The 25499-nt window shown below is 39.6% G+C and overlaps 1 protein-coding gene across 29 annotated transcripts in view; it reads left to right on the top strand.

Moving 5' to 3' along the window:
• Positions 1 to 25499, top strand: part of Cadps (calcium dependent secretion activator) — a 457138-nt gene that overhangs the window by 364436 nt on the left and 67203 nt on the right. For 20 of the 29 annotated variants that reach the window (XM_087182498.1, XM_021249682.2, XM_087182501.1 and 17 more), the window contains 4 exons: positions 1683 to 1824; positions 10142 to 10288; positions 13700 to 13855; positions 17774 to 17921. In XM_087182498.1, coding sequence (XP_087038624.1) covers positions 1683 to 1824; positions 10142 to 10288; positions 13700 to 13855; positions 17774 to 17921 — 593 coding nt within the window. The remainder of the gene's footprint in view (positions 1 to 1682; positions 1825 to 10141; positions 10289 to 13699; positions 13856 to 17773; positions 17922 to 25499) is intronic. The other 9 variants (XM_087182504.1, XM_087182502.1, XM_087182507.1 and 6 more) reach the window with 1 other exon arrangement.

The following is a 25499-nucleotide window of genomic DNA, read 5'->3' as shown; positions in this document are numbered from 1 at the left end:
GTTCTTGTTTTTTTCCCCCTTCCTCTTCCTTCCCTTCCACCCCTCCACCCCTCTCTATTTACAAAGACTTGGTTTCTGGTTTTTCTTTCTTCTCTCTTATTTTTTCCTTTCTCTTCTTTCCTTTCCCCTGTACCTCCCACTTACCCTCCCCCTTTGCCCCTTTTCTTCCTGTTTCACATTATCTATTATACATTTTGATCCTTATTTAAACTTTCAGTTCTCACACCAGAGACTAGTCAGTATTTACACATGTGTGTCCTATTTATTTCACTTAAGAGTGTGGCCTCACTGTTCATCCATTTAGCTGTAAATGTCTCTAGTTTCTCATTCTTTATGGCTGAGTAGTATTCCATTTTTAAAAACCACATCTTCTTTATCCACTCACCAGTTGATGGGCACTTGGGCTGTTTCCAACCTTTAGCTATTACCAACTGTGCTGCTATAAACATGGGTGCACATATATTGCTGTGGTATGATTCTTTGCATTCTTTTGGGAAGATACTCAGGAAGGGAATAGTTGGTGGGACTTCTAATCCTAGTTCTTTGAGGTCTCTCCACACTGATTTCCACAGTGGTTGGACCAGTCTCCCACTAATAGTGGAAAAGGGTTCCTTTCTCCCCACAGCCCTGTCAGCTTTTGTTACTGGTTGATTTCTTGATAGCAGCCATTCTTTCTGGAGTGAGGTGGAATCTCTGTTGTTTTCATCTGCATGGGAAAGAATTCTTCATAGTTATATTATTAGCAAAAGCACATGCACACAGGCCCCCGAACTGTGCAGCTGACGGGTTCCTGTCCTTCCAGAGAGTGTTCTGTTGTGGGGAAGCCTGCTCCCAACTACACAGAACAACCCTGGAGGAGAAGGGTCAATCCTTGTGTTTTGTTTGCCCTGAAACAAATTAATTAGCTTAACCTCCTCACATTTTGCAAGTTTTATCAAAAGATGGTTTCTGGATGAAAAACATTTTCTAGTTATATCACATCGCAAGCATTTCTTTGTTTTATGGCAGCAGTAGCCATAAAATAGACCTTCCCTAGAACAGCAATGGCGGAGGAGAGGAAGTAGAAAGAATGTTCTTTCTTCCTGCTATTTTTTTATTCATTTAGTTCATTGGTACTGTTTAGGTGTACATTATGGTCATATGCATCATGGGGAGTTTGTACCTTAAAGATGTATCTTGGTTCTTATTTTTGCCCGTTCCCCTTCCCTCCCTTCCACCCCTCCACCCCTCCACCCCTCCACCCCTCCACCTGTCCTTATTTACAGAAGCTTTGTTTCCATTATTTCCTTCCTTTCTCATTTTTTTTCCTTTCCTTTCCCCTGCCCCACTTCCGTAGTTCCCCTTCCCCTTCTTCCTGCTAATTTAATGAGAGGAAAGAAAGGAAATACAAACAAAATTTTTTTAAATGGTGTGGATTGTTGTTGTTTTTTTAAGGAGCGTAAGTGTTTTCCCTTTTAGAAGAGTGACATAAATGAATAAAGTGTTTTTAATTCCATTCCCTTTGCAGACAAAATTTAGCGTGAGTTTCAGTGCTGTTAATGTTCCTTTTTTTTTTCTTCTCTTCTTTTTTGGCTTTCTTCAAACCAGGGTATTGAATATAGAAGACAGTCATCTCGGTGTATACACTGTACTTTGATAAAGCAACTATAGGTTCTTACCAAGCTTTTGCTTATCTGTTCTAGATAATTTGTGCAATGGAAAATTTCACAAACACCTGCAAGACCTGTTTGCCCCACTTGTTGTTAGATATGTGGATTTGATGGAGTCCTCAATTGCACAATCCATTCACAGGGGCTTTGAGCGGGAGTCATGGGAACCAGTCAAGTAAGGACACCTCTTTTGATACTATCGGAGTTTGGGTACAAATGGCTGGAGAGTCGCACACAAATGGGTTAATGGTGCGACCTGATTTTCATCGTTAATGTGGACAGAGAGCACACACCATGCATATTCCCAGCTGTGGAGCTCAGACCTTCCTTGACCAAATGGAGGATGGGGTTGGGGAATGGGTCATGACGTATGACCTTTGATTTATTGCACAACATAAATAAGAATTAACAGAGATAAACCTGATGATTTCGGAACTGTGTATTTTACTCAAATAGTAATATCCTCAGGAAATATTTTCCCAAATGTGTTCCATAGGGTTTCCAGGAAGGTCAACAAACTTTTTCTATAAAAGGCCAGATAGTAAATATTTAGGCTTTTTTAAGTCACATAATCTGTCTTAACTACTTCACTCTGCCATTGTAGCATGAAAATAGTTATAGTTAGTATGTAAACAAACAAATGTGGCTGTGTTTCAGTAAAACTTTATTTACAAAACAGGGCTACAGTTTGCTATTCCCAGCTCTAAGACTTTCCAACATAACCTCAAAAAAATAAGGACTCTTTTTGTAGCCCAGTGTGTTTAGGAAATGCAGCATACCCCAATTTTCCACCCACTCCCTTGTCCAGATACTAGCATATTTGAAAACTGAGAAGTTGGTAATACAGAATCTTGCTAGCCCTGATGTAGCTGACCACAGTATACATTTTTGGATTATCTCCTGCAAGTCTAATCACAGGAACTTCTGTGAGTTGTGTGAGTTTGTTAATTTCCACAACTACTTGGCAGATCTTAGGGCCTGACTCAAAGTGTTAGGCAGATTCAGTGGCAGCTCCATCCTCAGGCAGCCAGGGGACCTGAGCTTAGCACTGCCAGAGGCTGATCTCAGACCCCTTTATCTGCGATACATGGAAAGTTTTTTAGTGTGGTCTGAAGAGCTCTAGGAAAGCCTGATACTGGTTTTGTCTGTTACATTTTTCTCCCCACCATAATACTTTAAGAAAATCATTCTGTTCTCTCTACTCATCTTTGGGCTATAGCTACCAGCGTGAGTAAATGGGGTATATACCAGCAAGTTCTAAGAACAAATATTCAAAAGACTCTTCCTCAATTTGGAAACCTTGACTTCTGCCCTATTTTTAAGCAGTTTTCGAGACCCTCCCTCTGATATTAGATGTGTACCTTTCTCTACCTCCTCCATATCTGAACCACAACAGAATTTTTTGCCTTGCCCTACTAAGAGAAGGTTAATAGATAGTAGCTCTTTAATTGCAAGTACTAAGAAGTCTAAATTTTAGTTTATTATGCTCAGGTTTATAATGGTGGTATTGACTTTTAAATCATGAGTATAAGACCGGGTCCCATGATTAAAGGCATAATGAGGGACTCCATCTCTTATTAATTACCATGATAATCAAATCAGTTGTGCTTTGGAGAATAGCTGTGAAGAAGAAGTGGTTTAAATGAGTAATATTCACATTTTGAAAATAGCAGTGGTCTTGAAATAGCATTTACTTCCTTGAGTTTAAATGCAGAAGGTACTATTGCCAACACACATGGGAAAGAAATGATTGCTATCCTTCACTATTCCTGGAAAAGCCCTAGATTTAGGGTCTGGTCGTCCCTTTACCAGCCAAAAGGCAAGGGTCTGAATCTCTTTGAACTTGTTTGCTCATCTGCAAAACTGCTTTTTGAAAAAGTCCCTACCCAGGATCTGAGAATTGTCATGAAGATCTGTGATAGTGTCATGAAAGTCATTTTATAATCTGTTAAATTCTTCAGAAGCCAAACATATGACTGCTATTCCTTTGGAAGCATTAAATATTCTTAGTACTATCAGAAGTAAAGATAGAATCAAAATCATTTTCACAATTGGAAGACTTAGTCTGGGAATGTTTTGTTATGGCTTTTTTTACTGATGAAAAGAAATTGAACTTATGGATCAGTTCAATTAGAAAGATCCAAATCTTTATAAGGGAATAAGAGTTGTGAATAATCACCTGGAAATTATGTACACCTGTTTGTTTTTTAAATAAGTCTGTGAAAACTGTCCAAAACTGTGCTGAGAATTAGTGAGTCTGATTGTGGGGGTTTTTTTCAATTGTTGCTGAACATTACGTGCCTGTTGGGAGTATGTGGAGGTTTTTGAAATGGCCAACTAAAACTTAAGTTAAAATTCTTTTAAGTCACACATTTTACTAGCTGATTTGTAAATGGAATGTGGATCTGTGAGACAACCTTTGCAGAAAGACACTGAGTGAAAGGTGAAAAAGGAGCTGGAGGGGGCCGGGGATTTAGCTCAGTGGCTCTGCACCTGCCTCGCAAGGGCATGGTCCTGAGTTCGATCCCCAGTACCAAAGAAAACAAAGAGCTGGAGGACGTGGGTATGTGCTAAGAGGAGTACATCTCTCCAGGACTCCTGCCACATGGAGAGAACCAAATACAGAGTTTCACTGGTCAGCATTCTTATAAGAATGTTGGTAAAGAAGCAGAAATTCATCTTTCTCCCAAGTAAAGAATGACCATTTTGGCACCCTTTTCAGATTCACCCCAAAACAAGAATCTGACTTAGATAAATTTAGTTCACTAATTTTTTTTAATTTTTGCCACATGATCGCCCCCCCCACACACACAGCCTTTCTCTCAAACAATTGCTATCCTCAAATAGATCTATTCTTCCGTTTTTCAAGAAGTCATGATTATAGGTACCTGATTATAGGTAAAATGAGGAATGCAACGTAAAGTTTACTTCAAAATAACTAGGATTCAAAATGTTAAGGAAAAACAGCACTCTGGCAAGAAAATGCTACCTGTGTGTTGAGATTGCTAAAAATAGAATTAAAAGGCTTACCTATCTTTCAGATCTCCTTATTTCTAAATATGACGCTGTAAAAGAAAATAGAGAAACGGATCTTTGGGCTTGATACAAGTGAGCTTATTAGATGAATGGGTAGAAGAGCTAACCCCCATGGCTGTCTTTCTCTTGAGGAAGGCTTCCATCTCTGAGGAGAGAAGAGAGAGGCTATGTTTCTGTTGCCATTGAGCCAGATGCAGTCAGGTTGGAATCTTTATGCATCATTGGAAAATGTCAGTGTATGGCTGGTGGCACAGCTGGAGACAGTCAGCGACTCAGAGACAGGCCCAGGTTGCCATGACATCTGCAGCCCACAGTACTGTCATGGGCATCTATCCGTATATGTCATGGGGACCCACCACAGTTGGGCAGGTATTTTGCAACCTTCCTGGGACCCCTGAGTACAAGTTTTGGGTCCCAACAGCAGGTGACAACATTCCCACCACCTGTTTTCTGTCAGCTAGTTCTTAATCAGTCATAATGGCCTTCAAGGTGGAAGAAATTCTAGAACATATCTAATCCAGTCTTTCTGGATCAGTGACTTACCCCACCCCAGTGCCCTTTTCTTGACAGATGGTCACTTGGTCTCTATGTTCACATCTCCGGGCACAGGGGGCCCTTGACTTCATGACCACCCCTTACAGGCTAGAATGGCTCTGGCATGTGACAATAAATGCTGCTTCTTGATAGATGCACACTGTAAAATTCAGCTTCATCGTTTCTCTCTTTCTTCTCCTTCTTCTTCCTCTTCCTCTTCTTCCTCCTCCTCCTCTTTTCTTTCTTTCTTTCTTTCTTTCTTGCTTGCTTGCTTGCTTTCATTTCAGTTCTGGGAATTGAACCCAGGGCCTTGTACATGCTAGTGCATTCTACCACTGAGCTACATCCCCAGAAGTGTCTTCATTTCTTAAAATGCATTCTATTCTTCTGTGTCTGAGTTGTACATATGAAAAGTGTTTTTAAAATAATACCCTTTTCCAGATTGCCAAAGATGTGAATAACCAAATGATAATAAACATCTGACCAGAGGCACTGAGCAGTATTGTAGGTGTCCTGGTGACAAATAGACAGGTATTAGACTTGGAATCAGAACTCCTGGCTCTGCTGATAACTTGTTGGATGCCCTTAATCCATGAGGGTTTCTGAATTAAGAGACCTTCATGAGACTCAGAATCCTTCTTTATAAAAGCAAGGACTTTGAATAGCCAGAGCTTTTCCAGTGCTTACATCCAGAAAATCTGACTCTTCATATCCATCCACATCTACCCATCTAATCACCACTGCCTGGATGATCACCTCACACCTAGAACAGGACCTGGGTCACAACCCACGCTCAGCAAATATACAAGATACAGACTGCAGACTGTAAGGATACAATAGGAAAACTATGGGCATGAGAAAATGAAAGAGATGCCTTTCCCTGATTAGGACTTTCAACCTAGTTAGGTCTGAACCACATACACACAAGAATGACTTTAACTATTTACCAGCATACCCATGTACAGATAATAGGAAGAGTTGTGAAAAGCTTAGAAGAGAGAGGAATGAATTTCTACAGAGGGGTCATAAAGGAAATGGCTTGAAGAGTACATTTTCAAAGTAGTGGGGATGCTGGCAAAAAGCATGAGCTAAGCAGAAGTGAGAGGGCAGAGTATGCAAAAGACATAGCAAATGTTCAGTTGGGCCAGCATGAACATTAAGGAGGAGGCCAGCCTTGGGGAGATGTTTGGGAGGGTCTTAAAGCCCATGAGGTTTGGAACTTTATTCTATGGTGGATACAGTCTTGATGACTCCACAGCCCCCAAACTGGGAAAAATTGGCATGTGGCAAGGAGAGAAATACCTTACACTTTTTGCTGTACAAAACACAGGTCTACATACAATTTATAAAGAGATTTTAAAAGGTACATCTGTGGTATTAACTGTCCATGGAAAAGGAAGTTGGGGAGGGTAATGAATAGAAGGTTTCTAAAATATCACTCTAGGCTCTAGAAAGATATCAAGGAGAGTCTATGACCAAATACAGGAATTAGACCCAAGAATAGACATGAAAAGAGGCTTTCATATCCAGAACACTAAGAACAGACAAGATACACTATGTATATTTATGCAATAAGGGGCTCTTAAAAGTAGAAAGTGTTCTCTATCTGAAAATCTACTCTCATCCACAAATTTAAAGCAGATGTCTTTGAGAGAAGACACAGCTGTATCTTCATGGAGACATAGTCTTGATTAAAATTAATTCTGAGAACTGAGGAGTGGCTCCACCCAGTCATTGCCATCAGTAGAAATGACATGATGCATACATCTGTGACACTGAGCCACATGAGAGAGTAGATAAGGATTTTTAATCCTGTGCACTAAAGATGGAGTTAAAATGGAAGCTATCCTTTTTCACCAGTCTCCAAATGAAGGAAAGAGTCTAATTTTTAACATTTATCAGTTGTTAGAATTGCAATTCACACTTCTTGTACTATCTAGAGACCCACAATTATTATTCTCACAGAGAAGCATGACTAACTCATTCTTAGGCAGTTGCTGAAGGACCCTCTTTAAAAATAATAATTTGTTGGGGCCAGGGATTTAGCTCAGTGGTTCTGCTGCCTGCCTCACAAGTGCAAGGTCCAGGGTTTGATTCCCGCTACCGAAAAAAAAAAAAAAAAGAAAAAGAAAATAATAATTTGTTACAGCCATTACCAGCTTCAGAAGCCCCGTCATTGGAACTGAGAGCTAAGAGAAAATTTCCCCTGGTCACATGTGTATTAGTGAACTGTTATGCTTGCAGTTGGCCTCTTTGTTTACTAATATGCTTTACTAACTAAATGAAATATTAGTTACATTAGTAATACACTATATTATTTTGCTAAAAGTAAAAATAGCAAGCATGTTTCATTATTTTAAAAGTAGACCATTATAATATGTCCCATGGAAAAAAGTTTCTATTTGAGCCCAGTGCAGTAGTCTAGCCAAAATGTCAGATTTTACAATTACAATATGTTTTGATTAATATAAGTATTTTTTATTTTTGTGTGCAAAATGAAGTTTGCCTCTAATTTGTGTACTCACTACCCACTAATATGTTTAAATTAAGTTGCTTTTGCATTCATCTGTATGTTACTCATTTCTAGCTGCTTTTAATGTGCTCAGAATTGACATTTTAACTTTCCAGGCTGCCATCTCTAAGATCTCTTAATTCCTTGATCATTATTCAGTGTGTGTATCATTTAATGATCACATTTGCTTATATAGGCTTACACATGTCCCCGTGGAGATCACCAGCGGATTTGTTACATGGAAGTGTTTACGACTGAGAACCACTAGGGACTGAATTCAAAGGCATATTCCCCAGTTAACAGGAACACATGGAAGGAAAAGTTCCATTTTTTTCTTTCTACTTAATAGTCATATTTAGCTCACCACTCGACCATTTCCACAAAAGCACTCTTTAATCCCAGGCAGAGATATATGTAATTGGCTTTACCAAATCGTGAAATATAAAGGACAAATCTTTGAGACACCTAAATTCCCTTGAAGAGGAGGATGCCAGGTTGGCAGTATTGCATTCTAGGTTTCTCAGTCTGTACCCAGGACTCTATTGCCACTGGGGAAGAGTAATTTGTTTGTAGAGGGAGACAGGTGTGCAGGCCTCTTCCAAGGTCCAGGGCTCCTGATTTAGCAGGAGGCTTACCCGTGAAGTAAGCCCAGTGGCGGCAGCTCCAGCCCCCAGGAGTCCTGCTAGTCAAACACAGTTTGCCCAGGGCAGAGCTGCTTTGGCAAAACTTGCTCTTCTCCTACAAGATCCAAAAAGAGAACCTTAGCTCCTTTGCCAAAGTGCTGTCAACTCCACTCAAACAGGAAGACTCTGCTCAAATGCGGAGTTAGGCTGGGCCCTGCCGTGCCAGTGACTTGGCTGGATGGAACACCCTGAAAATGCCACTGCAGAGCACATAGCGCCAGCCTGCAGAACAGTATATGACACAGACCCTCCAAAGAGATCATTCATTTGATTTTGGGGTTTGGTTTTGTTTTATCTCTTTGCTCATAAAGCCACCTACTCTCTCTTCCACACATCAATTGGTCAATCTTTGTTTAAAAACAAAAAGCTGACAGAAGGTAACATTGCTAATGTTTTACTTGTTTTTAACTAATTTTACTTTTTTATAAAAAATACACCACTTGATTAATTTTCACACATTGAACACACTCATGTCATGATCACTTATCAAGAAACGAGACGTCCTGGGCCTCACCAGCAGCTCCCCAGCAGCCCACTTACTTCCCAGTGCAACCACACTTCTAAAGGCACCTTCCATGATATGAAGCCCATTTTAAATCTACACTTGGTCTAAGAGTTTTATGTGAGACCTGAATGTAGAATTCTTTTTTTTTTCCTCGGGATCTGTTTCTGTGTGTAAACATTTCTCCATTTTAAATGGCCTTCATTCAGGAGAAAAAGTTTCCATTTTTTCAAATGTTCCTTAAAATTGCTCAAAAGCTGATCCCTGAGGACCTGATTTCTTCTTCCTCACCAACTCTGATAACCCACTGCACACAGTCCTGACTGTAGCAGCTGGAAAACATTCAGTTTCTGCACATCCCAGTTATGTGTCTGATCAAGGGATGAGCTTCCTGTTCCAGTGTTTATCTGATATCTGACTTGATAAATGTACCTCTAATGACAATAATCTATAAATAAAACTAAGAAAGTTAAAATGCAGCACCATTTGCCATTTCTATCTTTTTAAAATTTATTTTTGATTGGCATGTACTATTTTTACATGATTTGTGAAGCACAATGTGACGACTTGATTCATGTATACATAGGGTAGTGATTGGGTAATTAGATCTGTCGCTTTAGACTTTTATCATTTTTCTGCAGTGAGTACATACAAATTCCTCTCCTCTAAGCATTTTGAGGCATATAATATGTTACTGTTAATTATGTTCACCCTGCTGTGATACAGAACAGCAGAATTTATTCCTCCTGTCAGACAACACCATCGCACCTGTTGATCAATTTCTGCCCTCCCCTGCCCCTTCCTCCACCATCCCTGTCAATCCCAGCTACTTCCCAGTGGCCCAGCCCGGGCCATGCCAAGGATTCCATGAACTTCACGTTCTTAGTGTGAGACAAGCTCCACCTTCTTCTGGTGATGGATTTGGAGACTGCAAGTCCCCCCAAAGACATTTAAACAATGTGATCATTGTGCATGGGTGCTCTTTGAGTGTCCACACTTTCAAGTCACTCTGTGGTGAGTTTTTCCCCATTAACATTTTTCATTTCTTCATACCGAGCCCCATCACAGCTCCACATCTGTAAGCTGCGTTCTGAAGAGTGTCGCTTAAGTTTTCACTGTTGTCTTACTGTGGACTTAGCCAATTTATTTACAACTGTTGTGTGCTTCTGCCACATCTGCATTGTCACTGTGATGGTATTTTTCTTTCTGTCTGTTTCTTCCACAGGAGTTTAACCAGTAACCTACCCAATGTGAACCTACCCAATGTGAACCTTCCCAAAGTACCAAATCTACCAGTTAACATCCCTCTAGGCATCCCACAAATGCCTACTTTTTCGGCACCGTCATGGATGGCTGCTATATATGATGCTGAGTGTGTATTCAGTTCACATTAGATCTAATTTAAATTTAAGTGATCTTGGCATGGATATGTATTGTTTATTTCTATACATCCTATATAACAGAGATGGAGATGGATAATTAGACATATTTTGCTGATCATGCAGAGACAATATTGTTTATTTCTGGCATGCATCATGTTTGTAAGACATTTGCTATATATACAGTACTAACAATTTGTCTTACGCCCACTGAATGCTTGAGGACTAAATTTCACTTCCTGAATTCTTTTACAAAAGGACCATATCCCCTTTTTACATGTAGGTGACATGACTGAAGAAGTTAGTCATCCAAAAATAGTCCAGGAAACCAGTTTTTTGGGCTAGCCAGTCATCTCTGGCCTGATCCAAGTGTAAGAGAGAACACACCTACCTAGAAACTGGCTTTGAAGCTTTTCTTTTTCAACAATAAAAATCCTTGGAGACTGTATAAGCCATAAGGCATTTTTCTGTGTTAGCAGAGGCAAGATGTAGTCACAGTATGTTCAAGACTAAATAAAAATATCTGAATGGGTCAAGCCCTAGTTTTTTCATTAGTATATGTTTGTGATACTTAATAAATACATTTATAGTGGGGAATTGGTACATATACATACTTCATCTTGACCTTTTTTATTTCCCCTTCCCCAAGCCCTAGTTTTTTAAGTGTTATGCAAAGATAATTTCCAAGATCAATGTACAATACAGGGCTTTGAGATCTTGGTAGCAAGAGGTCTCTGAATATAAGAATCAAGATTCAAACAGAAAATAACTAAATTTCTTGTTAGTCATGTGATTTGTGATTGGAGTACAGAGCCATTATTTATCTTCATTCCTACAAATGTTTGGGTTGTAAAGGATAATTTTACCTGGAGCCTGGGCTACTTCTTCAAAGCCAGCAGTTTGGGAGAGACGGGATTAAGTAGCCATTTCTTCTAGTTTAGGAAATGAGTCCTCTTTCTTTTTTTCCTTACCAAGAAGAAGATCCAGCACCCCTAAATTCTACCTCCAAGAAATTAAATTAGAACCATGTGCATGATTTAATAAGTGAAATAAGGTTTAGCGATTCTATACCCTTCTTTGATCCTTTTCTTTGACCACAGCTAATTATAGGCCAGATAAGATTTTTCTTAAAAGAATAAATTGGCACATTTTCAAAGGGAAGTGTTATTATCAAAGGAATAAAAAATGATCTGAAACTGGCAGTGATGTTTTGAAATCTCAAAATCACATTTATCAAGATGCCCAGCAGCATTTTTATTCTTGTGTTAATCCCGGTAGAGAACAGGACATTACAATGACTTCTCTACCTGGCTCCACCAATGGCCTAATATTTTTTAAGACCTATAATTGCTCACAAGTTCACAGTGGAATTGTATGGTCAATGTGCCTGGTTTTCTTTTACAGGCAAATTAAAGCCTGCAGAAATTTGTATTTAAAGAAAAACTAAAGAAAAACATCATATTCATGCTAAGATGACTATATTACAGTTAGATTAGGTAGTATCTGTTTAAAATTTAAAAATAAATATCTGAAAGTTTCTTACCTTCTTCTTTGCATGCACTGTGACATTGTTTTTGAAAAGATATGAATCAAGACATTGTAATAAAGCAGATAATGGTCTCTGTTCAATTAATTAAGGCATGAGTGGGAACACATTTTGGTAACTGCTCAGCAATCAAAATAATCTTGGTGCTATTGCCTTAACATTAACAGTTTATCTTAAAAATAAAAAGAAAATATTCTTTTCCTCATGTCAAAACTTAATAATAAGCTCTTCAAAGAAAAAAACCCTACAAGAATTTTTTGAAACTCTGAAACCAGATGGGTGTCAAAATGTTGTTGTAATAAATACCAATTATTGCATTCATATGTACTTAATGATTTAAAACATAAACCATGCAGTTCCAAAACGGGGCTTAGACTAGACAAAGTTGGGGTTTCTTTTTTTTTTCCCAAACACAAGATGGGGAAGGGGGAAGGCTGAACTTTTGCAGAGAGGCAACGCATTCCCCTACTTCTGAATGATGCTGTATCTGAAAGGCGTGGATTCTCAGTCACCCTCCAGGAAATGCCTGATTCTATATCTTTTCATGATTCCAGTTTTCTCCCTTGCCACTTTTCATTTTAAGGACGTGTTACCTTCTCCTTTGTGTCAGATACATCTCTGTACTGACCTCAGACTGGTCTGTCCTGAAAACATTACCCTGTTGGTCCAGGCCGTAGGCTTCGTCTCGGCATGTTGGGAGCTTGCCCCTCCCCACCCTGCAGTAGCTGTGTATGCATTTATGCACTAGCTATATTTCTCTCTGAAGCATTAATTCAATGCAGCTGGCATCTGTCACAATAGAAACACCCACTCTCATCTGTTTCTATAGACGATGTCAGAACAAGCGGTAATGCATGGTGTGTTGGACATTTTATAAATTACCGTGTTAGCATTAGTGGTATGCGAGGAAGGGGGTGGAGGATGGTCACCCCTCAGAGGTCCAAATGGGACTGTTACAAAGGAGAAAGCCAGCGAGAGAAGAGCAGGATGGTGAGGTCGAGCATTCCCCATACACAGGCTTTCCATGGATGCCCCAGGTGAAAGTTTCTTAGATGTCATTGTGCAGAAAGGAATCAAGTCCCACTTCCCCATCTGTCCAGAGGACTGGGTAAGATCGACAATGAGGGGGAAAGCTCAGATGTAGAGCCCTGAGGCATTGCAAATACCCCTGGTCCACTCACGTCTCTGCTCCAACTGCCCTTGTCCAGAGGCTGCCTGTGCAATGGGCTGGTCTATGAAAATTGGAATCATCACCCAACTAAACAGTAACTTTGGATTCAAGGTACCCAGGTGTTCCCATTTCGATCTGAATCACTCCAGTTTTTTTCCAGCTCTTCAGAGAGAAAGCAGGTCCTCGCTCACCACTTTGTTAGCACTGTCCTCTTAAAACTGAAAGTCTTGTGCAATCTTCAAGAGGCCTCTGCTCTGGAGGGGAGCGGGGGAAATGCATGAAACCCTGAATTTTAATAACTGCATGTTGTCATGTAGTTATTATCAGTGGAGACTTACTTCTCCCCCCTGGTTCGTGGCCTTCATCTGAATCATCACATGTGTTAATGTGGTTATTATGGAAGGCTGATTTTTACCATACACCCTTCTAGTTGCCACAGGACAACACCTTCTTCACACTCCTCACTGGTCTGGAGTAATTGGCCAAGCAAAGCCAACTAAATCATGTATGGTAAAACTCAAAATCTGCCAGTGGAGTTTGCCCCTCCTCCATGGCCTACACACGTTGTGTCGTATGTGGACGCCAGTGTTTGCTTTAACCCTTCTAGCCCCCAGTTGTGTCTGTGTCAGTGTCCATGGAGCCCAAGACCACTGGGTGACTCTTGGTTTCTAATTTTTATCCTGCCAGTAATGGATCAGGCACCTCAGAAGACCTGTTCTGGAAACTTGACGCCCTTCAGACCTTCATTCGGGACCTGCACTGGCCTGAGGAAGAATTTGGAAAGCACCTAGAACAACGGCTGAAGTTGATGGCGAGTGACATGATTGAGTCTTGTGTCAAAAGGTAAGCCCAGGTAGTCAGACAGGTTTGGCATACTTTTTTCCATTGCACAGACTCTGTGAAGGGCCCATGACTCTTCTTTCAAAAGATCATGATTTGGAGATTTTTGGAGACAGCCGTTGCTTGTCAAAGTCAGCTGGAGTGGTAGCTGGTCAAGTCTAGTTTCAAGTCCCCTTCCCTTCTATCTGTCCCAAACACATAATAATTTGGCTGCCAGCTTTTTCATGACTATTTGCTTCATAAGGGACATACTTATATCCATTTTTACTCATCTCTATATCCCCAATATCTAGCAGAGTATGGCACAAATATTCACCTAATAAACATTTGTTAAATGGATGACTATAGCCAGGGATTTAACTCAGTTCCACCTGCCTGTAAAGCGCAAGATCCCAACTTTGATTCCCGGTACCAAAAAAAAAAAAAAATGGATGACTATGGGGGAATTGAGTGGGGAGGTAAAAGTGAACGTTATATAATTCCAGAACAGGAGTATCCATCACAAGTAGCAGGAATCTAATGACTTGGTGGCAAAGTACGCACCTCCACATTGACATTCCTTCTGTACTAGGAACTGAACACCTACTATGTGGAAACTATTAGTTTTCTCACTCAGAGTCTTATTGGGATCAACAAGGGTAGTGAAACATTGAACATACATTTTGCCTTCCCACAAATTGTCTGGGTGTCGCTGTGACTTACAGGATTAGGGTAGGAATTGGAATATGGCACTTCAAGTTGCAAGACAGACTGTGCCAAGAAGCTCACAGGAAGAAAATGAGGATGATATCTGAACTGTCCCCATGGGCCAGGCACAGTGCTAAGTTCTTGGCCTACAACAAAGACTGAAAGATCACATCCTTTTCCTTGTGGAGTATCTGTAACTGTATATCAAATACAAAGATGAATTCCACTGATTTTACATCGTCGTCATCACCCTGCCTATCCTCAGGCACACATCCAAGTTCCTTTTCTAGTTCATAACCATCCCATTAATTTTCCCCCTTGAAAAAAAGATACTGGAAGGAGCACAGGCTACTCCAGCTCTCCAGATGTCGTGCAGTTTAGTTGATGGATCAGTTGTGGGTGACAGGGGCTGGGTTTGCCTGAAAGTCCTTTGAATTCATCATTTTATATCTTGGAAGAAGAAAAGAGAATAGCATCAAAACTAGAAACTAAAAAGGCAAAAGAACAACACAATCCCAGGTAAGTGAACACCAGGAATAGGGGAAGGAGCTGTGAGCCGTGGAGAATCTGGGCAGATATCTGATGCTGCTTCTGGAAGCTTGAAATCCTAGTGAGCCAGACCTGGAATTTTTTTTTCTTTTCTTCTCACTCTTAGAACCAAAGACAGGCCTATTTCTCAAATCCACAGGCAAAGTGTTCCCTTAGGGTTTTGATTTCCAGACTCTCCTACATAGTTTATATTGGTTTTAGGAAAAACAATGCATTTCCAATGACAAAACCATTCCAGCAAACATCTTCTTACAGGACACTCCTTTGAGGCTATAATTTCTCCCCTGATCTGTCTTAGGGGCTGAAACTCATTAGAATTAGACTTTCCAGGTCCTGATCTAGGCATAGAATTATACAGAAAGACATTTATGTCTTTTGCTGACAAGCTAGTCTTCTGGGTAAGAATTAAGAAATAGGGATATGCTCAGAGGAAAAAGGAAGATCTAAGGGTGTCAGAAGTGAGTAAGACTATTATCTCCCTTACCTCCTAAATATTCCAGTTCAGATGCCTAAAGTGGGTGAGTTACTCTGAGGCAAGAAGTGGATCTGGTTCCTCCAATGTTCAGAAGTTGGTCCACTGTGCATGTGTGGCTGTCCCTGGACTCTTAAATTTCCTGATGTCCCTTTCAATAAAGGCCCTAAACATAAGCACAAAAGCAGACAGAACAAAAGCAAGTGGAAATATCATCCCTTGACCTCCAACTTTAGAGGACAACATGGAAAAGCTCTTAGATATTTTAAGACATAAAATCTACATTAGAACAGCCTAGAACCACTGGTTTTTCTCTTTGGACAGAATACATAACCTTTGTTTAAGGGCAATGTAGCAAGGACATAGTTTCCTATATGTAAATATGCAATGCCAAAATGTCAGCGAGACACTCCTCATTTTGGAGTTTTCAAGAAATGCAATTCATTCATTAGTCGTTCACAAACCTCTGCCCTAATGTGTATCAGGTTTGTGCTGAACCCACAAGACTGTGGGTCTGCCCTCAAGGAAAGTCGCTTGGGTTAAGTGAACTCTTCATTCCTTGCTTTCAGGTCCCATGGAGCCCTCTCAGGCATATTAATTTTGCATTCATCTTTCTCCTTTCACAGCCCTGCACTCCAAGGGCTATGAACAGTTCTGTGAAAACAGAAGAGATTACTTCATTGGAAGGGGTCGATTTAGCATTTCCATTTCTCAAATTGAGCCGGAACTGGCACACAAGCCTCAGAAGATCAACACCAGGGCCTGTCCAACTCAGCCCCCAGCAGGCCTCCTTTTCACGAAACTAGAAAAGGATGTATTTTCAGCATAGCTTAAAATGATCATCATGATTAGAAAGCTACTTCAGTGCACTGAGTCTTTAGAAGCCAAGATACATTTATCTTTAACATGATCATATAATCTATAAGGGTGTTTTGAGGGTTTGGTTTTTTTTTTTTCTTGAAGTTTTTTCCTAAGAACTGGGCTTCCAACCTTAGAAATTATACTTGGCTTTCCTGCATGCACCCAGGGTATGTTAGCAAGCTGGCATCCTTTCCTGAGCTAACTAGCTGTGTGGTCCTCCTATGCACTGTTAGAAAACTGCTACACATTCCTCTTAAAGCAGTGCTTTCCTGGGGCTGCATGAGCTCTGGAACCTGATGGTGAACAATGCTGAAAAGATGCATTAGATGAAGGGGGCTTTAGTAAAGCCACTCACTAATCAAGTGCTTTTCTTTAAAGACGTGATGATGTGACCCACTTTTCCACAACCTTTTAAAATATAGCTGGAGCCTTTTACAATGCTGATGTCAAAGATTAAAACTTATACCTGTATTACCAACTGGCCATGTTGGGATAGGTTTTTCCACTGAGTGGCTAGCACATTGCTGATGTCATAATTTACCTACATCGGAATTAGGATTTCACTATTAGACAATTCTTGAATTGTGTATTATGTATGATATATATTGAACATATAATGTAGTTGTATATTAAATATACTATGATGTTGCAATTACAAAAATAATATATTCTTGTTGAAAAATAATACACTGACGTAGAAAGTAAGCAAACAAACACAGTGGAAGTTCCCCTATACTGCACTTTCTAATTTCACTCCCTTCTCCAAAGGAGCCCATCTTCAACAGCTTGATACATTTCTTTTTTATGATCCTTTAACAAGCAAAAACTATTATTTTTAATAGTAATAAATTTTCTGATTTTTTTTTCCTTTCAGAATCTTTCCAAACCAGAGAAGAAAAACAATAAATGTCATTTAACAATTTTTCCACCATGAGATTTTAAAGATTAGGAACTGCTTTTTTGTGTTTTGTTTTTTTAATGAAGTGATTCAAGGTAGGCAGTTGCCAATGTGAGAGAACTTACATATGCTATAATGCTATAATCGGGTTTTTGTTAATTCATTCATTCTCCTGCAATTAGGGTTCTCCATAGCATGGAAACTATAGACAGAAATACTCTAAGCTACAGGTGTTCCGTGTACCACAGAGAAAGGAAGGTTGTGCATGGCTGTCTCCATGAATAGGCCTTCCTTAGATGGGCAAGTCATTTAAAAGAGAACACATGTGAAGTCATTGTCGATTGAAACTGATTACAGCCTTCAATTTTCTTTTTCACTGACCTCTCAGAAAATGTCTCCTCCACCTGCTGCCATCTGAGCACTGAATTGGTCTTTTCCTACTTTGTTTTAATAGAACCAGGATTGCATTTGAAGTTAAGCTGCAAAAAACCAGTCGATCAACAGATTTTCGAGTCCCACAGTCAATATGCACCATGTTTAATGTTATGGTTGATGCCAAAGCTCAATCAACAAAACTTTGCAGCATGGAAATGGGCCAAGAGGTAAAAAAAAATAATTTTTAAAGGATTTTTTTTCTCTTGCCATTGATCATGTAGAAGAAAACTTCACAAATCCCTCCCATCTACCCTAATCTCCTAGTTTCAGAAATATACTCTTAACATTTGTGGATGAAGCCACAGATGAGTGTTCAGTATCTGTCAAGTAAATGTCTAAGGCATGTGCTGGTGAGAGTGCCAGTCACTTGGAAATGATTCTTGGCTGGAGTTGGGCTGGCCGTAAGGTTCCTTAAAGCTGAATGAAGTTTGCTGACCTTACTTATTAGGCTGGTATCTCCAACAGATTTGTGTTTGCCAGAATACAAGTCATTCTCACATTTGAAATGCATTTCATCACTAGGAACATCTGGACAGCAGAAAGACTTTTTCTTGCTTGCTTCTAGCAGCTTCCAGGATGCACCATGTTATATCACTGCTACCCATTCCCCACCCAGCAGGCTCTAAAAGTCCAAAGAACTGTGGGCTCTCGATTTTACATGGATTGAATTTATTGTGAATCTTCCCTGACCAAAAGTTTTGTCCTTTGCTAAGTTTCCAATTTCAAAGCAGTATTTAAAATGTAAAGGAGAAGGAAGCAGCAACTTGGGCTTGATTAAAGACTATCATGATCATTTTTCTCTGATGGCCTTAAGCCAGCTAGATATTCATATACCAATTTAGAATTAATTCAGAAACATTTCTGGCAACTTTATGTTGTTGCCAATTGGCATAAATTGCTCCTAAATCAGATCTTTAGTTACCAGCCTTACATGCTCAGAATTTTTACTAAATTATATTTGCTCCGTATTCCTTATTTATTTTCTCTTTCGGCACCTTCCATTTTTAAATGTGGGTTGGTGGTATTCTCTTCCTGGCACGATCTTCTCCAACCTTGTTTCCCCCACAAGTGAGCTTCCTTAGCCACCCCCTGCTAGCTTCTGCTCCTGCTGAACTGATTTTCCTGTGGAGCCTTTCCCAGGGAGCAGGTTCTGGACACTGCAGCCAAGCGCCGTGGCCTTTGCATCTGTTTCCAGCACAACTTGCTGCACAGGAATGACCTGGAGCAGCCTTTCCACAATTCCACTATGTATCACATTCACCCAGAGAACTTATGAAGCCCAAGACCTTTGTACCCTACCCCAAGAGTTTCTGCCCACTCTGGGGTATGGTGTAAGAATTCATATTTCTGACCAGTTCTCTGGTGATGGTGGGGAGCTGCTGGAGGCTCAGTATCCAAAAAGGAACTGAAAGGAAGGACCCAGGCCCTTCCAGTGGCTCCCAGCGGAAGGCCTGGCTGGAGTGCTCACACAGCTGGGTTCTTGCCATGGTTGTGAGGCAAACTGGAGTTGGATAAGTCAGTCAGCCTCTTTGGGTCTGTTTCCTTATCTGTAAAAGAATGGTGCTATTCTGGTTTGATCCCACCTGGGTTTTGTTTGTGTTTTTAGTTTTTGGTTTTCTTTGGTGCTGGGACTTGAGCCCAGGGCTGCCAATACTGCAACAGTCAAGTGCTTGGTCTTGGAGCAGACCCTGCTCAGCCTGGTTTTAGCTGCCGAGAAAGCCAGTGTGTGAAACAAGTGAATTCAGAGCTGATTTGGAAAGAGGAACTGGGAAAGAGGGTCCCAGAGCCAAAGCCGTGAGTTCCTCTCCACCTCTGCCCCTCTTTATACCCATAGCCTCATGAGCTTCTCTGGGATGCAACACCATCTCCTCGGGGTCACAGAGCCTACTTTCCAAATCTTGTTTTGGGAGAGCTCTAAAATTCATTAAAGAACCTTCGAGTTTATACTTTCCAGCATGTTGCTTTTCTCCTCGTAGAGCTACTGCTGCTTTTTATTTAATAGAGATATAATTCATATAACATACGTTTTTTCACTAGTTTTAGTATATTCATAAAGTTATGCAACCATCACCACAATTAATTTTAGAATATTTTCATTATCCCAGAGAGAAACCAACTGCTTATTAACAGTCCCTCTCCTCCCTTACTCCTTAGCCTGAGGTAGTCACCAATCTTCTTTCTATAGACTTGCCTATTTCTAAGGAAATTTCCATTTTGGAAATTACATATAAATAGAGTAATATAATATGTGACCTTGTGTGTCTGGTTTCTTTCACTTGGCATAATGTTTTCAGATTCATATGTATTGTAGCATGTCTTGATCTTTTCTATTTATGGCCGGATAATACTCCATTGTATTAATACATGAATTTGTTTATTCACCAGCTGAGGAACATTTGAATTGTTTCTACCTTTAGCTTTTACAAATAATGCTGCTATGAAGATTCATGTACAAGGTTTCACATGAGCTTAGGTTTTTAGCTCTCTTGGGTATAAATCTAGGAGTGGAACTGCTGGGTCATATAGTCAATCTACATCTAACTTTTTGAGGACTGCCAAACTTTTCCACAGTGGCTTTCATCTTACATTCCCACCAGCAATGTATGAGAGATCAATTTCTTCACATCTCAGCCAAGAAGTATCTGCTGTAGACAGGGTTGTTTGACATCCTTTCGTGTCCTTTTTGGCCATTTGTATATTTTCTTTGTTTTGGTTTGGTTTGGTACCAGGGATCGAACTCGGGACCTTGCACTTGCAAGGCAGGCGCAGTGCCACTGAGCTAAATCCCCGGCCTTAGGTGTGTATTTTCTTTGAAGAAATGTCTATTCAAATCCTTTGCTCAATTTTTAAATGGGGTTGTGTTTTTATTGTTGAGTTGTAGGAATTCTTTATATATTCTGGGTACTATACTGTTCTATACGTGATTTGCAGGTCTTTTCTCTCACTCTGTGGGTTGCCTTTTTCACTTTCTTTATAGTATACTTTAGAGAGAGTTTTTAAGTTTGATAAAGTGCATTTTATCTAGTTCCCCTCAGAGCTTCTGCTGCAGACATTTAACTGAGTTTCACGAGGTGATGGGGGAAGAGCTGGGAGTGGATAGACACAGTGGGCTAACTGGCCTCTGCTCCGCCAAGGCATTGCACAGCACCCCTCCAGGTGGATCCAGTGAGACCTTACTTGAATAGCTCCTCCATTCCCAGCCAGGTGGTGAACCAGTCCTTCCGAAGAAGCCAAGTTACTCTGACCACAGCTTGTTTCTCATTGATTTGGGGTTTGTGGAGAGTAGAGGGAATGAGAGGGTTGGTAACCCAAACACTGCCGAGAATTTGAGGAAAGTTGCGGAGCTATCATTCTACTCCCTGGGAAAGAGATACTTGAAATATTACTATACAGCCTCAGCAGACCTGTGAACCTCCTTAAACCAAACCATAGGTCCTGATTGGAGATATGTAATAAGAATTAATAAGCTGAGCTTTATAACAATGACCCTTTCCCTCATATTTACAACTGATCGTTTCTGTGCTAAAGTAGAATGGCATTGCCTTAATGCTGGAGTCTGGTTTTCTAGAAGAACAAACTGCCTAGTGGTTTAATCACTATATCCTATGAACCCTCTGCTTAGCTACCAAACTGTGTGACCTAGAGCAAGTCATTTACTCTTGTAACCTTACTGCCACCATCTGTCAAATGAAAAATATAGCATATAGTACACAACCATTGGGAAGGATGAGTATGTAGGTTATTAAAATTGGAGATAAATTCTCCTAACCTCTGGATTTAAGGTTAGAAAGTTGTCTTAGATTATCCAAATAGTTACATTTTGAGGCTAAATGACAGCACATTTCTTTCTGAACATTGTTCTTTTTTGATAAGGTAGAAATGATTACGTGTATTTTTCCCATACAACTCAGCATATCTAATGAAAACAACTAAAGCTTGTACACATTTCTTAGTCTTTTGTAAAATAATACACACACACACACAACTAAATATCTTTATTAAGGATCCTTCCATTACTGCATTCTAATCTATGATCCTTATTCTGAGGATATCAGTCTTCCCAAGCAATGTGGAAAAGACCTACCATGACATTTCTCCTTAGTGTAAATGAATCAGGGACACCTTAGTGATCTGCTTGGGGAAGTGATGTCCCTTCTGATATAAGACTACCAAGTGGCTGAGAATGGTCAGGATGAAGCCAGACATGATTGTACTTCCTTTGAATGATATGGCACAGTGCCTGTGACCCTGAGCAAAACTTGAGTGGCAAGTCATATGGAAATGGACCCTCCTTGACATCTCTTGCTTTGTAGAAAAGGGATATTCATCTCTAAAATAAAATTGATTTGTTAAAATGGGACTCACCAAGGAGGATTGGAAGCAACCTAAAATTTGGATAAGAATAGATAAAAATTCAATGTCTGTATGCACTTTGCACTTCGTGAATATTGGATACTAAGCCTATATATTATAGACCTAGTTTCCAGTAGCAGCCACCACCTGGATTCTACCTCCCTCAACCTGTTTTAGACTGGATATTGGTGAGGTAGTGTAATCTCCAATTTTAAAATCACTTCCTGAATTTCATCAGTGGGATAATGTCTCATCTAAAGGCAGCTGCTGAGACATTTGTTAACCATACTTTTCTATCTTAAATATTTATTTTTTCATTAAAATTTGTGAAGTACCAATAGAGAGGAAATTGTGTATTAAATAGTTTCTCACTTGGTCTAGTGTGTTTTCATCTCATTTCCAAGGTCAGATGGTCTTAACAGAAAGACAACATACACACAATCTGTTCCATGACAAGGCAAAATGTGCAGCCCAGAAAGTCAAGTAGAATGTTTTTCATGTAGCGATTGTGAAATTATAGCAACTACCCTATCAGAAGCAAAAGTGAACTCCCCAAACTTTCCATGCCATTGAAAATCAGTAGTTCCTTTGGTAGATACTGCCATGATCTGTACCCAGGATATAACTTAGGGCTATAGGTCAGGTGAATCTAAGAAGACTAGCAGAGAGAACTGAGAAATGTGAAAATAGGAAAGATCATTCTTTGTATCCATACTGGGATGTAGACAGATTGGATATTCAATCAGACCGAAAGGATTTTATGACAAATCAATCTAGCAGTGAGGTGGTAATTCAAAGATGCCCTGGTTGTGTGTATATCCCCTCATGGGGCTTCACATCTACACAGAATAAATTATCTTCCTAGAAAGAGCAAAAAAGTCAAGACAGAATACTCACTATTGCTCCAAAAAAGCAAGTTAATCAAACAAGTCACATACATCAGGAAAATTTGGCAAAAGGGATTTATGTACCTCATAATTACTTGAGTAGAAATAGGGGCTGCTTTGATGTTTAACCCTTTGCCACTTGATGAACAGAATAATTATTACCCTGATATCTGCCCCAAAGTAAGTTTTATTTTAATTAGTTTAAGTTGATTAAGACACAATTTACATAGCAACTTAGACAGACCGTGTCTCAAAATAAAAAATTTAAAAAGCCAGGGATATAGCTCAATGCAAAGACCCAGGATTCATTACCCAGTACCAGAAAAAAAAGAAGGACATAATTTACCTACAATAAAATGTATAGATTTTAGGTGAGTTTAGAGAAATGTGTACACCCACGTAACCACCATGCTAACTAGTTAGCAGTGGTAGTCTTGGAGTAGTGACAATGCCATGTAGCACTTCTAAGCTTCTGAATCATATTTCCATGTAGTCATTGTTTCATTGCTTGCTTAGGTGACTCTGATTTCCATACTCACAACAGTGATAATTCTAGATTCACTTTTTTTTCACTGTTTATTTTATAAGTGGCAGTGGGAGATGGAATGTTCAGATTGGAGAACAGATACCATATTTGTACAGTGTGGAACTGCCTGAAGAGAAAGGAGGATCAGGTTGGACTTGGAAAACATTGCAGGTGGGAGAGGTTTCTATAGATCTTAACTCCATAAGCCACAATGTCCTTGTGGTGTCTCCATGTAAAAGCAACTCCCCAGTTCCAGAAGGGAAAGCTATTCCTCTTAAGTGAAAGAATGACATCATTCACTCCTCAGTCCAAGACCTTCATCTTTCTTGGTGTATGGAGAACAGTTGCTCTTGTCTGTATTACCACTTCAACCAAGATTTTTAAGAGAATGTTTCTGTTCTCAACAGTATTCTTTGGTGTAGTAAGAAGCCCCTCATTTAATGTTCCATATTATATAATTTTGCATACAGCAAGCTTTTCCGATTTGGCTTAATCTCACAATTAATTTAATAAATGTAACTTGTTTATGGCAATCCAAAGCAAACCTACTGGAGGAGGCAGTCACATGACTAGGTAAAGTAAGGATGTGATTCTGGATCTTATCTAAAGGCCTAAAAATGAATTTGGATCCCTGTCAATATTCTTGATTTCTTTTGCTCTGACATCTGTCTTTGTGTTTCTAGCACAGAATTCTACAGATAATTTTTTTTTTCATTTAGCTTCAGGTTTGTGTTACTTAATGAGTAAATCCTTTCTTGAATCTAGCAGGATGGGCAACATAGGTTCTGATCATCAGGACTAACTATACAATGTAGACAGTTTGCTTAGAGTTTTCTCTAGCCAGCTAAAATGAGGAGGAGGATGGCTAAGTCCTAAGATCCTCTCTTCTTTCTATATCCTTATCAGCTACTTGGTGACTTGAACAAATAGTGTTTTAATTGCAAGCACAGTTGACAAAATGTTTTCACATCTAGACCCTCACTCAATCTTCAGAACAGACCTATGAGCCAGAGAACCTGAGTACCAGGGAAGGAGTTAGGCACTGGGTCTTTAAATAATCATAGAACAGACCAGCTGAAAATCTTTTACTAATCATACATACTCAGGGGGTAAAATGCAGTATTCTGATACACATATATATTGTATAATACCTAAATCAAAGTCTTTTGTGATGAGAACATTTAAAATCCTCTCTTCTGGCTATTTTGAAATTTGTAGCTACGTTTCTTTATAAAGGGTTTGATCATTCCCTTCTCCAAATCAGTGATTTATACTGGCTTCTCTTATCTTTTCAGTCCTGGGTTGGTTTTTTTTACCTGTTTTGTTTTCTTTTTACAGATAAGGAAACTCAGCTAAATTTTTGTAGGCAACATGACTTCTTAGGTTTGCCCTGGGACTTTATCCAGATCTTCCAATTACACACCAACCTCACATGTCTCTGCTCATTCTCCATAATTCTGACTGCCAATTACCAGAATATTAAACTACATTTCTGTGGCTTACATCTGTATATTTTCTTTGCTTTTTGTGTGGTTTGTTTAATTTTTATTTCTCATGTGTCCATTTTTCCTAATTTTTATTTGCACTGTTCCTTTTCTTTTTTTCTGTTCCTAATTAATCATCCTTCTGAAAGTTTGCTAAAGAGTGGGTAAGTGCATTTTCCCTTCCGAATAACAATGTTTTGCATTGTTGTTTTTTGTTAAGGAAATACAGAATAATTCAAGTGGATACCAATATCATCTAATAAATGTCAAGGAGCTGGCATATAATATTTTGTGTTGAAATCACTTTTCCTTTCCCCTTGGCATTTACAGCAGATTTTTGTTTGTGTAGGGGTTTGTTTTCACATTATTATTTAAATTTAATGGACAGCCACAGTTAGAGAAATTGAAATACTTAGCTGTGGTCACAGTAGAGGGTCAAAACCTGGTTCTGCTTAACCAGGAATGGAGACAATGGTCACTTGCCTCAAAGGCTCA

Source organism: Heterocephalus glaber, unplaced genomic scaffold (genome assembly GCF_053883595.1).
Source record: "Heterocephalus glaber isolate CG9 unplaced genomic scaffold, H.glaber_assembly_v1.0 deba00001472, whole genome shotgun sequence".
NCBI lineage: Eukaryota > Metazoa > Chordata > Mammalia > Rodentia > Bathyergidae > Heterocephalus > Heterocephalus glaber.
Note: the sequence above shows the minus strand (reverse complement) of the source record. Positions and strands in the feature narration are given on the sequence as shown.